Source organism: Limulus polyphemus, unplaced genomic scaffold (assembly GCF_000517525.1).
Source record: "Limulus polyphemus unplaced genomic scaffold, Limulus_polyphemus-2.1.2 Scaffold343, whole genome shotgun sequence".
Taxonomy (NCBI): Eukaryota; Metazoa; Arthropoda; class Merostomata; order Xiphosura; family Limulidae; genus Limulus; species Limulus polyphemus.
The window spans coordinates 445,040-462,202 of NW_013665953.1; the positions used below are offsets into that span (position 1 = coordinate 445,040).

At 31.6% G+C, this 17,163-nt stretch overlaps 1 protein-coding gene across 1 annotated transcript in view; it reads left to right on the forward strand.

Moving 5' to 3' along the window:
* The window catches only part of LOC106457538, a 21,286-nt gene extending 4,129 nt beyond the window's left edge, over positions 1–17,157 (forward strand). The window contains exons 3-4 of the mRNA XM_013916970.2: positions 10,410–10,472; positions 10,932–17,157. Coding sequence (XP_013772424.1) covers positions 10,460–10,472; positions 10,932–15,919 — 5,001 coding nt within the window. The 5' untranslated portion in view covers positions 10,410–10,459 and the 3' untranslated portion in view covers positions 15,920–17,157. The remainder of the gene's footprint in view (positions 1–10,409; positions 10,473–10,931) is intronic.
* Positions 17,158–17,163: the final 6 nt, after the last annotated feature.

Here is a 17,163-nt window from a genome sequence, read left to right on the forward strand (position 1 = left end):
TAGCTTTTAGGTTAAAGTAAAAGTTAAGAAACTTACTAACAATAGTATTAATTATGGTCGATAATTAATACTTATTTTAGTTAGGTTACGTACTTACTATACACACACACACACACACACACACACACACACATATATAATCTTGTTTCCCTAGTTGCTTTGGAAAATGTATAATTCTACTTTACACATCTGCAAGCACAGCCTTTTTATTATATTCGTTAAGGTTGATGTATTACAAAATTATTCTTATCAAAGTTTGAAGGTAGAGGTGCATTGATACTTTTGTATATATTGCATAACCAATATAATAGTCTGAATAAACTCACATGTGATACAATTTAAGAATTTTATATGCTGAGAAATACTAGATGCATTAGATGTTTTGTTTGAAATGTATATGATGAATTATTGTAAGTGGTTTTTCTATATGGGTGAGTGGAAGCAAGCAATTTGCTTAGGTACTCCTAACTCTGTAGAGGAAAATCTGTCTTTGATAACCTTTTAATTCATATATAAACATTTTGTTAATAAAACATTACTCAAACATTATCAGTAGTACTACTTTAATTTTTTGTAATTACAAAAATTTGGATTGTTCTTTAAAATTTTAAAACAGTATTCAGAGATTACAGAAAATCTCTAGCTACTCCACTCTAAACCCTTAAAGTTTTCAAAGAGTCCCCTCCCCCCTTTAAAAATGAGGCATACCCACTTCAAATTTAACTTTTAATATTTAATTTCTTACACTTTCTCAGTTATGTCATAAAATTATTTCTTGTAGAAGTGTAAAGATTATAAGATAATGAAAGTCTTGCATTTGTATGAATGAAAAACTGTTAATTGGTATTGATAGTATTAAACACGCTTGCTATTATAAATTCCATCATTCTGTCTCGTAGAAATATAAATTTGAAGAGTAGAGGTGTAATATTTCATAAGTAGTGAATTAATGTACTGTACATAGGGAAGTGTCTTTTTAATTAAACAGACAAATTTTATGTCAGAGACTATTTTCATTAATTTTAAAGGACACTTTTCCTTGTATATCCTGAACAGTGTGTAGCACATCCTAATTTTAGTGACAGTTTGAAAATTAGTTCATCATTTATGATGCTTTAAAAGTACAAAAACAAGAAAAATGCACTATTGCCTCCTTGATTGATAAATGTTATCTCCATTACTTACACTACCACACAACATTTACAAATCAAATTTATGGATTTAGAGGGAACACTTTAATCCCATATGTTTTTTTTCATGAATTAGAGCTAGTGTTTGGTAATGAATACAGCTAACTTGAGACATTTATCTTTGCTCTTTTCTGGCTTAAATCTTCAGATCTTTTTCTGAATTATTGAAATAAAATAAAAATTAGTATGTCTAAACAATATTAAAGTAATTTTAGTAATCCAATTTCACATTTTTTTTAAAGAGTGATAATTCTTTAATTATATTAAGTGCAATGTAGTGCATGTGGGATATACTTATTTGAATTATGAATATAATTTTGATGCGAATAATAACCTAGTATTGGCAGCGTTTTAGGTCCTATGTACAGAAATATTGAATGCAAGTTTAAACAGTTTATAATTTTAGTATATAGATAATCATTAGGCCATATTTGGAGTATTTTGTTCAGTATTGGGTACCTTACCTTAGGAAGGACATTGAATTGTTGGAAAGGGTTCATAGGGTATCTGATTGAGGTGTTTAAGGTTCTTAAGAGAAACGATAGGTTGATGCATCACTTTTTTTGTTTTTTTGTAAGTAATGGTAAGAATAGTAGGACTGGAGGACATGTATATCAATTTTGACAGGGTAGGAGTTATCTTCAGCTATAACAACTTTATTTTTCTAAAAGCCTTTGAAGTAAGCTGCCTTCAAATGTGGATGAAGTTAATTTAAGGTAGTTTAAGGGAAGACTTGATAAATATTGGAATGATAAGGGCTGGCTTTGAGTGTTTTATTTTTCTGTTTGGCTTAGTGGATGGGATGGCTAAATGGACCATTGTTGTCTTTAAATTATATGTATAGAAGCATAAGTTTTTGTTTGTAACATAAAATATAATGGATTTTACTTTGGTGTTTTGTTTTTGGTACTATTGTTAGTAATGTTGTTTTAGCCCTCAACTTATTTTTTATATTATTCACTATCAGTTCCAACTATTGCGTTATATAGAGTAATTTCATGTTTTCATCTTTTACAACATTTACTCTAAAGAACTGACTAAAACAATAAAGTGGGAACACTTACTTTCTATGTAAAATGCCCAGCAACATTTAGTAGGATTGATTACATTATTTAATTGATACTTGAAACTGTCGGTACTTAGTGAAACTTCGTAATTACAGAATTGAGAAAAACAACACAGTTGTACATTTCACAAATACATAATTTATTCATGACCACAGTTTCACCAGCGAAGGTATCATCAGGTACAGACTGAAATGTTTTGTAACAGTGTTTACAAAGATGTTTAAACAAAGAACCGGAAGTGACCTTGACATTCACTTAGACAAGTGGGGTAAGAAGTGGAAAGCTGGTTTGGTCATTTAGTATATATATATATACACATCAGAGAGGATGTTCCATAGAAACAAGAATTGAAGAAAATTCTAGAAGCTAAACATGGGCATCCACAGCAATTTTTCCAGGGGGGGGGGGCATGAAGCTGGAAATTAAGGAAAATGGATTCAATTTTGCATCCCACCTTATTGAAACTAAACACCAATTTGACCCAGAAAAAAAAACTGCAAAATTTTATATATCTGTGAAAAACGTAAAAAACTAGGTAGTCTGTAAATTTCAGAAATAAATAAAAGTCTGAAAACAGTCCTGGAAAAAGGTCTAAATGACCAAACCAACTTAAACTCCTCACCACTTCTTACCCTAGTTTTGTATCTGTACATGATGATGCCTTTACGATGTATTTGTTAAACTTACAATTGTTTTTGTTTTTCTTCAATTCTGTGATTACATTATTAATGGAATTTTGTTTAAATTTTTTGTGACTTGTACATTATTAAAGACTTTCTAGCCAACAAATTAATAGACCCAAGAACAATTTGACCAATAAATAGTGTAAAAAAGGGTTTAAAAAACTGATAATTAGTAATGTTAAGACTAGATTGAATATTATAAGATTTTAATAAAATATGTATTTTGTTGTCAACCCTACCTTATCAGGTTCTTTTATTTTCTGTTGGAAGTTAACTACAGTGTAAGTTCCAAAAAAATAATGATTGATAATTTGTATCTAAAACAGTATAGTTTTGTATGAAAGTTTGTGTATTAACTAAGGTTTTTGAATATTGTGTTGAAATTCATTGTATTATTTATTAGGAACATTTTGGATTGTTGATAATGGCTATAAGAAATTCATTCTTTAATTCTCAAGGTTCACCATATCCATTAGCAAACTGACTAGTGAAAGTCAAATGACATATTAGATTCATTATGGAAAGTAACTGTTACTTCTGTGTTTAAAACAATGTATTATAACATAAAAAACATAAACTGGCACATTGCCAACAGAAGTTACTTTCTTGGGTAATGGGAATGAAAGTAGTGTTCTGTAGAAGATTTTGATAGTGTATTGATAGCCTGGTAAGGTTAATTGGTAAGTTCAGTTAAGCTTATAATATGTTTACAAGGTTCACAAATACTAAGGTTAAATTTAGACAGGTTTGTGGTAGGAGAGCAAGGGCTCTAATCACTGTGGTTGCTCTTTGTGCAAAACTTTTTATAATTTAAATTTATGTTCGTAGAAGGACGTGTTTCGAGAATTTGTGTAAAATATTATTTCTTCATCTAGTTTGTTGTTTTGATTGGTCATTCTAGACTTGAATTAGCTCATACATAATTTTTCCATGTACATGAAGAGGCACAGACAGGCCAAGATAAACCATGTGTAGGATCTTCTATAACCATTACTTGTATCATTACATGAAACTGTAACTTCAACCATATGCATCTTTTTGTGTGACTGTAGACCTAATTAAAAGTTTCTTATTGCAGTTGCCAAGTTTGTGATGTTATTCCTTTTTAGTGAAATGATGTGTGAGGTCTGATTTTTTTATAAATTTGTTGTCTGTTGGTTTTTATTTGCACAATATATGTATTCATTTGATATGTGATTTACCTGAAATGTCTAGATCAGTATTAATCAATCATGGCATATAGGTAGAGAGAGAGATGGGGCATTCTGAAATGTTTTTGGTGAAGGTCTAGTGAATTATATACTTACTTTACACTTCCTATTCATATATGAATTACCAGATCGGTGTTGACTAAATCTATATGGGAAAGTCACCTTAAAGTCTTGAAATATGATGGGTCAAGGTTATTTAACATTTCTGCTATATGACTTTAACTCTTAGTGGTTTGGATTGAACATTTACAATGTGTAGTTGTAATTCATCATTCTTCTCCTTATGCAACTGTTATTGTGTAAGAATGTGAAAACAATAATAATTGGAATTCAAGACCCCCTGATCTTGGAAAAATATAACAAGTATTTCTTGCCCTGAAAAAATGTTAAAGTTAATAAATAATAACTTCCAATCAAGCTAAGCTTTGTACTTATAGCAAAACTCAAAATCCACCTTTTGTGATTTAAATTCATGTCCTACCATTTTACAAGGTGGTAGTAAGAATTCATGTTTTCCTGGTCCTGCAAAAATGGAAGGTATTAATATAAATTTATATCCTTTTAATCTTAAGTTTAGGTTAAGAATGGTATTGATTGGAAAAACACAGGAGGTTAGCTATTAAAAAACAACAACATAATTTTTAATTCATTCAATGATAAAAATATTCGAGTAATAAAAGAAGGGTTTCTAGAATATAGGAATTAAAAGAAAACATTTACTACATGATATGGTGCAGTTCACTAGAAAGGTTTTTAAAAGTTGTATTTTAAATAGAATCAGATTTTATTACAATATTCTTTGGTTATAAAAACTTATGTAGTTACTACTTTCTCAGAAAGAATGTATTGCTAAACATCTTCCAACAGGAGTGTTCAAAAAAGAGAGGTAATATAAAAACTATAATGTTTTTGTATCTTCAAATTATTTGATGTATCTTGAGTCAGGGCTGAAGAAATATCAACACAAAATGTGGCAAAATATCAACCTGAGGGACAGAATTTCCTGAAAAATGAAATGTTATTTTTACATTAGAAAAAATGCAGAGTTCAAATAAATGGCAGGCCTTTCCAAATAGTGTTACTTACTAGAAATCAAGATGATTATCTCCAGTTTTATAGAAAACTTCAATTGTTAATACAGCATTGAACCTTGGGGAAAAGAACATTTCTTAAGTATTATCTTGCTTTAAAGCAAAGTAGAAATTTATTTTATATTACTTTTTGGATGAATTATACAAATAAATACAGCACTTTCATAGTTGGTTAGAGAACTTTTTTAAAGCTCCAGCATATGTACATGTCATTGATTTATTTATCAATATGTGTGTGGATTATATAATACTTACTTTATATAACCCCAGTTTCAGTACATGAATTGAAAACCAAAAGATATCTATAAATGTCATTGATTTGTTTATCAGTGTGTTGACTGTGTAATACAGATTTTGAACACTAAGTTAAAATAATGCTTTTTTATTTAATATGAAATTAGGTTTCCATCCCACCCACAGAAATTAGCAGTGAGTAAAGAGTAAAGGTTAAGAGTGTATACCATGGATATTTGTTAATACTGCTTGCAATAAAGTTTTGTTTATTTGACAACCATTTATTTGTGTACTGTAAGTCATCATTGTTCACCACTTTTATCCACCTCCTTCAAAGATATGTTTTTATTTACTCCTAGAGAATTCTGCAGGTATAAAGACAAGTATTGAGTTGAATCTGGGGTAGAAGTTATTTTTGTCAACCTATAGGTTGGTTAAAGTCTGTTACCCTCAGATTCAACTCAGACTTATCTCTAAATCTAGTTCCTAAATAAAAAACAATCTTTCAGTGTAAGGACTGACTGCCAACAGTCTTTCAGTCATGGTTCTTATATAAATACATGTGTAGTGACTGAAAAGTATGTACATTGGCAAAGCTAAGTCTTAGAGCATTTAGGGGTATCAAGCAGAACTGTTTTTTACCTAGTTAAACCTTACCACTATCAGATCCCACAGGTCATTATATATCAATTTTCATATTAACACTGACAAAATGTTACTAAATAAAATAGATTTGTGTCAATTTCAACATTTTTTTTTGCAGTGATTTAGTTTTATTACATAATATTTAAATTAACAAATTTACCACCATTAGAACTGCGTGTAAAGACCTAGAACTTTTGTTTGTGAAAGACTATTCTGGTATTAATAATTGACAGATATCCTTCCACCATTAGTCCGTATTTCAAGTGTCCCGTAGAATTGTGACTGGTGTGTCAGTATTTTATTTTTCAGCTTGTATTTTTAAGGTATAAACTTTGCATATGATTTATGTGTTCTACTGCGTGTTCCTTTTTGATGTTTTCTAAAGTTCATTTTCTCTAGAATCATTATGATTTTATGTAATTTGTAATTGTATCTATATCAATAAATCCTTTTTTTTCAGACTTGTGGTGGAATGAGTATTCCAAAATAGTCAGTGAAATATGTAAATAAAATGTTTTTCGTCTTTTTTACCATGTTTTTATTCTTTAGTTAATAATTTTATCAAATATCAAACTTGATAAGTGCACAAAACCTTTTTTTTAAACAGATATTCAGGCATACTCATAAAAAAAAAAAAACCAACAAAAAAATATTCACCTCCCATATAATTGGAATTGTGTATTTAATGTTAAATTTGTTTTTTCTCTTTACTAATACATGAACATTCACAACAAACACCCAGTATTATCACTGCATTAACATAATATTAATGGACAACAAAAGATCTTTTGGTCTATCTGAGTTTTTCTATCCATTAAATTACCCCCCCCCCCCAAAAAAAAAGAAAAAAACAACAAGAAAATCTCAAAGCCAGTCCTTATCATTCAAATAGTTATCAAGCTTTCCCTTAAACTCTCTTAAATTAGCTACATACAGTACACCTGAAGGCAGCCCATTCCAGAAGCCAACCACCCTGTTATAAAAATAAAGCTGTCTTAGCTGAAGATGACTTCTTCCCTTCCAAAATTTATATTTGTGTACCCTAGTCTTACTATTCTCACCATTAAATATGAAAAGAAGTGATGTGTCAACACTATAAGTTCCCTTAACAATCTTAAACACCTCACTCAGATCCCCTCTGTCTATTCCTTTTTTCATGAGAAAACAATTTTAGAGATCTTAACTTATTGTCATGTGATAACCTTTTGATCCTAGGTTTCATCCTAGTAGCCCTTTTCCGAACTCTTTCCAACAATTCAGTGTCCTTCCTAAGGTAAGGAATCAAAGACTTAACACAATTCTCTAAATGTTACCTAATCAATGACATTATAACCTCTTTAGACCTGTATTTAATAATTCTGTAGACAGGACCTAAAACCTACTCTGCCACTGGCTACACCAAATTGCTTGGATGGCTTAAAAGTCTGATCAGCCAGAACATCAATATTTTTTTCTTCCATAACACTGTTAAGGTTATTCATATCAAAATTGTAATAATAATTAAAATGTTGATATTTCACATGCATTTATTATGATTAAAATTTATCTGCTATTTATTCATCCAACTCAACAAATAATACAAATCTATTTGTAAGGCAGTAGCATCCTCCCGACAGCCAACAACACTCAAAACTTTACTGTCATCAGCAAACGTAAACAATCTTTTGATCATTCCTTCATCTATGTCATTCATGTAAATCAAAAAGAGCAAATATCCTAACACTGAGCTCGAGGTACCCCACATGTGACATTAATCCAGTTTGACTGAACTACAATTATAATAACCCTATGCTTTTTTTCATTTAGCCAATTCCCTATCCTGTGAACCAACCTATTCCCAACTGTTACTGCAATAACTTTTTAACACGTCTTTTACGTGGCACCTTGTCAAATGCTTTCTTAAAATACAGATACATACACATCTATACTCTCATCTATATAAGCAGTAACCTCTTCAAAGAATGCTTAAAGTTTAGTCAAGCAAGGTTTTCTCTAAGTAAAACCATGCTGACTATCAAACAACGTTGAACTTTGTTAAATGACTTTGCAAAGACTGATGTGAGACTAATAGGTCTGTAATTACTGGGACAATTTTTATCACCTCATTTGAAAAGAGGAGTAACCTTAGTTAACTTCCAATCTTTGTATTACTTATTACTTCCCTAGACCAATGTATCTAGACTTTATCTAACATGTACATAAATCCTAGTTAGACATTGGTTTGGGTGAGTGATAATTATACTTTTATATATATACATGTATATATTGTTTTTTTAACTTGCCTTATGCTCTATCTAGACCTAGGCAAACAAACGGATAAATAAATGCATTAACTTTATATATATACACACAGCACATTTCAAATCCCGGCTTGTTTAGTAACTTTGTTGTATAAACCAACCATATAATTTGCAATTTAACAGACAATATAACCAAAGGAAACCATGTAATTTAACACAAAATAACATTAAAAACAATATACAAAATCTTGATTTATGTTAGGAATATACTTCTCTTTATACTGGCCAGAATTGGTATGTTCCCTGTAATATTTTTCATAACAACCTGGCACATACTTTTAAATTTTTTTTATGTGGATGATGTGATTTTTAGAACCATTTGGTACGTTAATTTTGTACCCTCTTGATGAATTTGCCCTCAAAGAAAATGAACAGAACTTGTAGAATCTGTGAAGGTTAGGTCCTGTTATTAGCAAAGCTACAATTCTGTAAACAAAACTAACCTTTATAACTCGTGGTTAGTTTCTTTTACTAAACTTTACGTTAAGCAGATTTATATAAGAAAGAAAAAACTAAATGTATATTGTTACTCCATAATTTATTCACAAACATACATCTTCAAATTCACATGGCTTAGGAAATGAGAATTCTATGTCTCAAGGGTTAACATTTACGTTAAACTTTAGTTACTTTATCAATAGTTTTCATCATTCAGCTGTGCATTTTCGAATAATGATGAATAGTAAACATTTAAGTACTGCAAATATATGTGTAATATAGTAGCTTATGTTTTCATACTTGTAAAAGATATAACCATTTTATTTATGGAATTAGTGCATAATAACATCCTTGATTTTTCCTAAAACCAAAGTCTGTATTAGACATTATTGTATTGGTTACTTCCATACGAAGGTGTATTGAGCTGGTAAGCCCATTCCAAAAAAATGTAAACACCTTGATTAATCGGGTGCACAATTTTCTGTTAATGTCTTGAAGTGCAGGTAATTGAATACAGCAGGTGTAATGTGGTTGACGTGTTATTACATAGTCCTCTGCTTTTGCTCATAAGTTCTCAGAAATACTTTTAGATTTTTTTTTATGTAACTTAGTTTCAGTTTGTGTAATTTAAAAGCCATATGGGTCCATACTTTATTAAGATAGTTAATAGATGTAAAAAGAAACATTTTTCACAGTGTATTTTTATTCAGTTTATGAACTGTATAAATAGTAGTAGTACATGTTATAGGCTATACAGTATTAAGTGCACCACCCCAGGCTGTTCTTAATCCTCAACCTACCTCTGCACTCACTTAAGGGAAGAGGATGAATTGTTTTGTGTGTTTTTTTTGTTTAATATTGCCTCAGTTTTTACGAAGCTTCTTTGTACCACTTATAATGGTACCGAGATGATCTAGTGATTATGGGTGGGTTAGGATATATTAACGTTACTTGCATTTTTAAATAAGCTTTCAAGAAGTGGCATACTCCACTCAGTAAATTGATTTCATATCATAGATGTGTATCAGATTATTTGAATAGCAAGTGGTCGTATTACATATGTAACTCACTCCCTTGATCAGGTAAATTAGCAAGTAGTGTGCTCAATATTTTTGTTGGATACTGTGGAAAACAAGAGGAATTCATTTGTTTAAAAAAAACATCTTATCCTATCATATACCAGTTACATTTATATTATCTCTTATCCTATCATATACCAGTTACATTTATATTATCTCTTATCCTATCATATACCAGTTATATTTATATTTTAAAAGCCAGACCATTCCAATTTTGTTGATAAACATTTGAAGTGAGAAACTGAAAGTGTATATTTTTTTTTCAGTCATTTTTGAATTTATGTATACCCTGTAAAAATAGCTGCACTGCCAACCTTTATTAGGTATGTATGGTGAGAAAGACATATTTTCAGGGGCTTTGAATTAGTGGATGATGAAGTGTAGCTTATTTGCTGTTTACATTTACTGGCTAAAATTGTATATCTCTGAAAAATAATCGGTGATGTAAAATTTTTTTAATATTTTTTTTAGGGAGAAAGGTTATTAAAATCTTCGAAACCTAACTCGTGCAGAATAATAAAATGGAAATTCAAGGTAAATACAACTTCAGTTTTGCAAAGTTAAGACTGCTGTACCGAAACTAATATTACAAAAAAATCACGGTTAATTCATGAACATGAAGTTACTAAATTAACTTTATTATTGTGATAATTGTAACTTTATTTTTTGATAAAGCTAGTGCTACAACATTAACATTTCATACTTGTTTTTTGAAGTTTTATCATAATTAGATTGGATTTTTGTGATTAAATTATACTTTTTTTTTACAAATTATCTGTTGTTTTCTCATTGATGTTTCGGTTTTAAATGGTTAAGTTATCAAATCATTTTTGTATTTTTTATGTAATTCATTGTTTATTTTACTAACAGATTATGGTTAAATTATTATTTCTATTGTATTTATGTCAATTTTTTGTAGATTCAGTTGTTTTAAAGATTTTGTTGTGTTGTCAAATCCTAAATAACTATATTTTTTCACCTTAAAATCATTAGTTTGGGAGCTTTCATCAACGGTTAAAAAGAAGCTGGTTGAAGAAAATTGTTCTAGTTTGGGTATGAAATGTACTTCTGGAACTCATAATGAGGATATAGCCATAGCTCTTAAGAAAACACGTGAAATGCATGATTTAAGTGACAGTAACAAGCCCATCTTACGAAAAATAAAAAATTCTGAAGAGGAAAAAAAACAATGCGTTGGTGTTACATCAGATGAAGATAAATTGTCTGTGGATGTTGATGTAGCAGCTGATAAAAATAACATGCACATAGCTAAAGATGGAACTGTAAAAGCTTTCTCAGAGATCAACAAATGCAGCATTCAAAATAAGATAAACCAGTCTGTCCAGAACTCCAAAAATAAGAATATACAAAACAAAGAGAAGAGTTTTCCTGTCGATAGAGTTGTAACAGAACAATTTGTTTTAGAAAATACTTCCACCAATAATGAATCATGTCAGCCTGTCTCAGAGAATTCGAAACAAAGTAATTATTTTATCAAAAATGAATTAGTTCAGTCGAATTTTGAGATACTACAAGATAATATTTCTTTTACAAAGAACAAGTTCAATAAATCTTTCCCAATGTGCGAAGAAGGAGCCAGTTTTACTACCAAAGTGGAATTAGACCAATGTGTTCAAGAAAACACAAAAGAAAATGATTCTCATGCCAAGAATGAGCCGGACATGTCTATTGTGAAAAATGAGAAAGAAATTGCTTGCCTGACCAAGAATAAAACTCAGACTCTTCCAAAGAATAAAAGGAACTCTTCCCTGGCTAAAGTTGATGATGGTGATTGCTTCGTTCCACGTGTTAAAAAAATAAGTGATATTTCAACAGAGATAAAACAGTATATTTCAGATATTAACAAAGACAGTCCTATGATGTACAATGCAGATGAAGAAACAATCAAAAAGAAGTTAGGGAAGAAGAATGAGTTCCAGTTTCATATGCAGCCAGAGCACACTGTGAATGGCAAACAAGGAAAGAAGCAATACAAGTGTGACATATGTGCAGGAATTTATCGTCATGCGTTCAGCCTCAAAAGGCATTTCCTGAGAAACCATATTAATTACAAGTACTTGTCTGACTCGGATATTGCAAACTGTAATATTAATGTAAATTCTTTGAAAGACAATTATGAGACACCTTCTGAAGAACATATAGGAGAAAGAACAGAAGCATCAGAAGCCATAACTGAAAATAAAATGACCCAAGTTTCAACTTCAGAAGATATAATTGGACTGTATCGTTGCCATTTATGCCAACAGTTATTTGATGTGAGGGGTGAACTGAAAACTCATGTCACCAACCACCCATCAGTTTCTAGTCAGAAAAGTTTCTCTTGTCCTGATTGTGACATGACATTCACACACAAGCAAAACCTGGTACGCCACTCATCAGTTCATAGTGAAGCTAAAGCTTTAAAATGCAGCTTCTGTTTCAAAAAATTCAGAACAGCTGAGAAGTTACAGAAACATGAGACCTTACACAAAGGAGGAAAAACAGTAGTTTGTAATTATTGTAATGGCTTGTTTGCTCTGGAAAAATCACTAAGAAAACACATTATGAAATTCCATAAGGAACATATATTCCCATGTAATAAGTGTTCAAGAACTTTTATGACCAAAATCTTGCTCGAGAAACATGAAAGTCTGAAGCATTCAATTAAGTCACTAGACAGCACTGATGTGGATCTAGTAGATGTTGGGAAGATTGCAAATAATACTGGAACTGAATCTGAAGGTAAAATTGTGAACCTTATGGTAGGTGATTGTCAGACAGAAATACAAGTTTCTTGCACTATTTGTAAAAAACAATTCACTTCATATGTCAATATGTGTCGGCATCGGCGTCTTGCCCATCAGTATATTCCTAGAGGAAAACAAGGCAAGTACAAATCTGGAAAATCTGTTTTTGTCCAAAAATCTAGTGCTTCACAGAATGACAGGAAAGCTAATGGTGAGATTTCTGAAGCAGAATTTTTCATGACTGTAGCTGAGAAAATTTCTGAAAATTTGATAAATTTTGTTGATGGAAAGTCTTCACAAATTCAGAATGGAGCTAAAAAACCTCCTGCTAAATGTAAGACGACTATTAGACCCAAAGTACAGTGGGCAAACTACAACTTCCCTTCAGACTTTGACTTCAGTCAAATGAAGGAAGTTCCAGAAAAAAATGAAAAGTCAAAACCTAAAAGTACAGAACCAGAAATACTGCTTGAAGAGTCAAACATCTTAAAAGCTATTGGCTTAAAACATGAATATGATGAGTGTGAAGAAGAGAGTGAATCATCTAATGTGCACAATTTGTCAGAAGAATCTGAACCAATATCTGATGAGGAAATTCTAATGAATAAAAGTAATATACCAAAGATAGAGACAACGGAATCTCTGGGTAAAGACTGCACTGAAGAAAGAAATATCAAATATATTTGTAACACTTGTGGAGAAAGATTTGGTTCTTTGGAAGTGATAGAAGATCATAAGTTAAACAACCATCTGAATGTTTTCTGTACACACATTGAAATTGAAGGTGAGAAGGAAATTCCTCCTGAAATATGCTACCACTTATGTAGTTCAGTAGGGATACTAAAAAGCAGTATAGTACCTCCTCTCACATCCACAGAAAATTCTAAACTGCACTGTACCAAGTGTCAAAAGTTGTTTAGCTCCGTACCAGATCTGCATCTGCACATTCTAGAATGTGGTGGAGAAAAGACATTCATTAACTTTAAACCAGAGATTAAAAAGAAATATAGAAATAAAATGTTAAAGTGGAAAAAGTTAGGGAAAGGCATCCAGAGATATCTAGATGGATTTGAATATGCATCAAACCATCACAAGAAGCACAAAAAAATTGAAAAGCCTAAGAAGTCCATGTGGGAACTAAGGTATCCAAAATATTCATCCCAACATATCAAAACAATAAAGGATGATAAAGCTAAAATATTTTGCTGTGATGGTTGTGAAACAAAGTTCTACTATCTAGCAGCATTCCAACGACACAAAAGAGGATGTCCATTAAAAATTGCAATGGAGGCAAACAGCTCAAGTTTCCCTTATACTGATAACAAAACATTAAGTCAAAGGCACAGTTGTCGTCACTGTGGTAAAAGATTCACCTACTTAGCTAGGCTTAAAAAGCATATGAAAAATAACTGTTATGGAACAAAAGAGCAAGAAATAGTTTTCCCTGTTAACACTGCAGTCAGCATAGCAACAACAGAAAATAATGTGAACAAAACAGATACAACTACACTAGGAGCTTTGCCACTGCAATGTGACCAGGTAGCTGTTGAAAATAACATTACAGATTTTGATTGTGAAAGAAATCAGGAAGTTATGGAACTAAAACCTAAAAAAGCTGATTTTAAAATAGGTGAGGAGGATCGTGATGTTGATTTGGTACTTTTCAAAAAGAATTCTCCACCAGAAGAATGCTTGGATCCTGTCCTGGTTGAAACGGATATTTCAGAAACAACATTAATAACATCTAGTCCATCTGTGGGTTCCATACCTGTATCATCACCAAATAATATAAGAAAATCATTACGTAGAAGCAGGAAATTTTATGTTCCTGAGCAGTTGAAAATATATTCTAGAAGGAATAGAACAAAGAAGAAAGAACTAGAACTGTCTGATATTAATTCAGATAAATCATACAACCCACCCATTTTGGCTTTTCCTCAGAAATCCGAGATGGACAGTTTATCAAAAAGCTTAAATCCATCTAGTGATGAGCCACTAGTTGGAAATCCTGACAACTCCCAGAGTCAGAAATCTGTTTCTGATAGTTTAACAGTCAACTGTGACACATCTACCCAAGTAAAATCTAGTGAGGAATTCCCTATAATTTTGAATTCCCCAGTTCTGGAAACGTTTACTGAAAAGTTAGTTGGAGACTCCATTCTTTCTGTCAGTCAGAGCTCTGAAAAGTCAAATAGTAGATTTAAATTGGAGATGAATGTAGAGTCAAAACCTCCTCAGTTGAAACAGAGTTCCACAGAAACACCATACACGAGTCCAAAATTGAATATGCCCATTAAGTCAGGATCTGCAACTTTTATGAATCAAATGCACACATGCCCAGTGTGTAGAAGGACTTTCTGCTACCTTGCAAACTTCAGAAAACACATCAGAGATGTCTGTCCAACTGCAAAAGAGATGGAAGAAAGTAAAAATGGAAATCTAATTAGCTTACAAAAGAAAACAGAAACTGAACACGGTAGTGGATTGAGTCCTTCAACTTTGTCGGTGCGTGGCCAGATACAAAATTCCGTGCTTGGAATTCTTAGGGCTCAGTCAAAACAACAAGAGATCATGAACATATCAACTAAAGAAGAGCAGAAGTCAATGGCTTCATCACGCTTTCATACTTTTTCATGTAATGTTTGCCACAAAATATTTTTTTCCTTTGTTAAACTGCTTCAACATAGCATCTCACACAAACTGTCTGTGGACACAGAAGAGGATGGTAATAGCTTATCAAACAAACTGCAGGATAGTTTACTCAGCTCTTTATATAACAGTGATGATAAAATAGAAAATGATGTTCTTCCGGACAGTAGTATAACCACTGCTTCTAGCAGCTCTGTTAATGAAAATAACAGTGGACCTATGGGGAGTGTTGAAAATAAAGTACTACCAGTATCACCAGTGACAAGCGCTAAAGCCTGCACTGATAAGGTTAGCCAGAAAATTGTATGTGATATACCAGCAGCAGCCACCCTAGGAAATTCTTCACCTGTCAAATCTGAAGCCAAGGAAGTAAAAACAAGAAATAATAGTGGAGGCAAGGTGAGGAGAAAACCAGGAAGACGACCAGGCCCCAGAAAGAAAGAAAAAGCCACACCACGTGCTACGAAAAGAAAATATTCCTCGCGTAAAAATGGCAGGCGAGGAAAAGCCTCTAATGTCCAAGAGGCTTCTGTGTTACAATTTTCAACAACAAAACGACTGAGAAAATCAACTAGGAAGAAGTAGAGTGATATATATATATGGTATCTCATTGAATTAAGTGAAAAACCTATCAAGAGGGTGTAGAAACTAGTCCTAATGACTTGTGCATGGATAACACGCAGAAGCTCATTATTTGGTAATGTACAGAATGCATTACTTGTTCTTACGTATCACTAGGAATAATGTGGGTTGAGCATGTCTGGAAACTATATGAATGGCAAATAATCATTTGTGCCTTATATAAAAAGTATCTTCCAGTTGTGTGTACTTCAAATAGTATAAGTCTGTTTGAAATAATTACTGAACACAAATCTGAGTTAAGATGTCCTTAGGAGGTGTTAATTTGATACAAATTTATAACGTTATTATATCAGTTAACATTTGCAAATAAAGAATTAAAAAGTATTAACATCACATGTTACTATACTATTTGGTTGACACTGAGTTGTGGAAGGAAGAGCTAAAACTCTAGTAATTTCATGCAATAAATTTGAACTAAGGTTGTGGACATTTTGTGGAAGACTGTTATCAGAGAACTGGGATCTCAATTAAAGGTTTTAATGTGTGTATTTTATGTGAAACTGGTCACATTATTTGGTTCAAGTACCTGCCTAGTCCTACTCAAGCTGTTTCAGCTGTACAAACTGATATCATTTAGTAAACATGTTCAGTATCAAACTAGTATATTTGATAAAAATGATATATCGGTTGAAGAAAGGTTAGATATTTTTTGAGGCTAACTTTTTAAGAAATGTTCATGTTTTTAGATAAATCAAGATTGTGTGCACTGAAAATATTATGTTGTATTCACTTAGAGAAAGAAATGCTAACTGGTAAATGTCTGATGAAAAGTGAATTTATCCAGACATTTCATTCAGTTAATGACTTTTTTAAAAAAAATCAGTATTTCACAGTAGAGTTATAAGATACATAAAACTAAGTTCATTTAAATTTGTGCTAAGTTCTTCCTCATCAGGTTTGTGTTGTGTTTCTTTTTCTGACTAACATTGGCAAACTTTTGTTTTGTTTATAGTAAAGTTAGACTTTCAGGACATTTTTAATACTTACTTGTTTTTTCAGAGGTGGACAGTGGACAAGATCCATTGTACATTAATTTTAAAAGACTGGATTTAGTGAAGCAACTGAATATTAATGTTATAGTTAACAAAATGAAGATGAATTCAAATTCGGTGACGAGGAACCCACTTTGAGACTAATAATGGCTGGAGACTGCTTGAATGGGTAATGAAGAAAAACTTTAATATAAG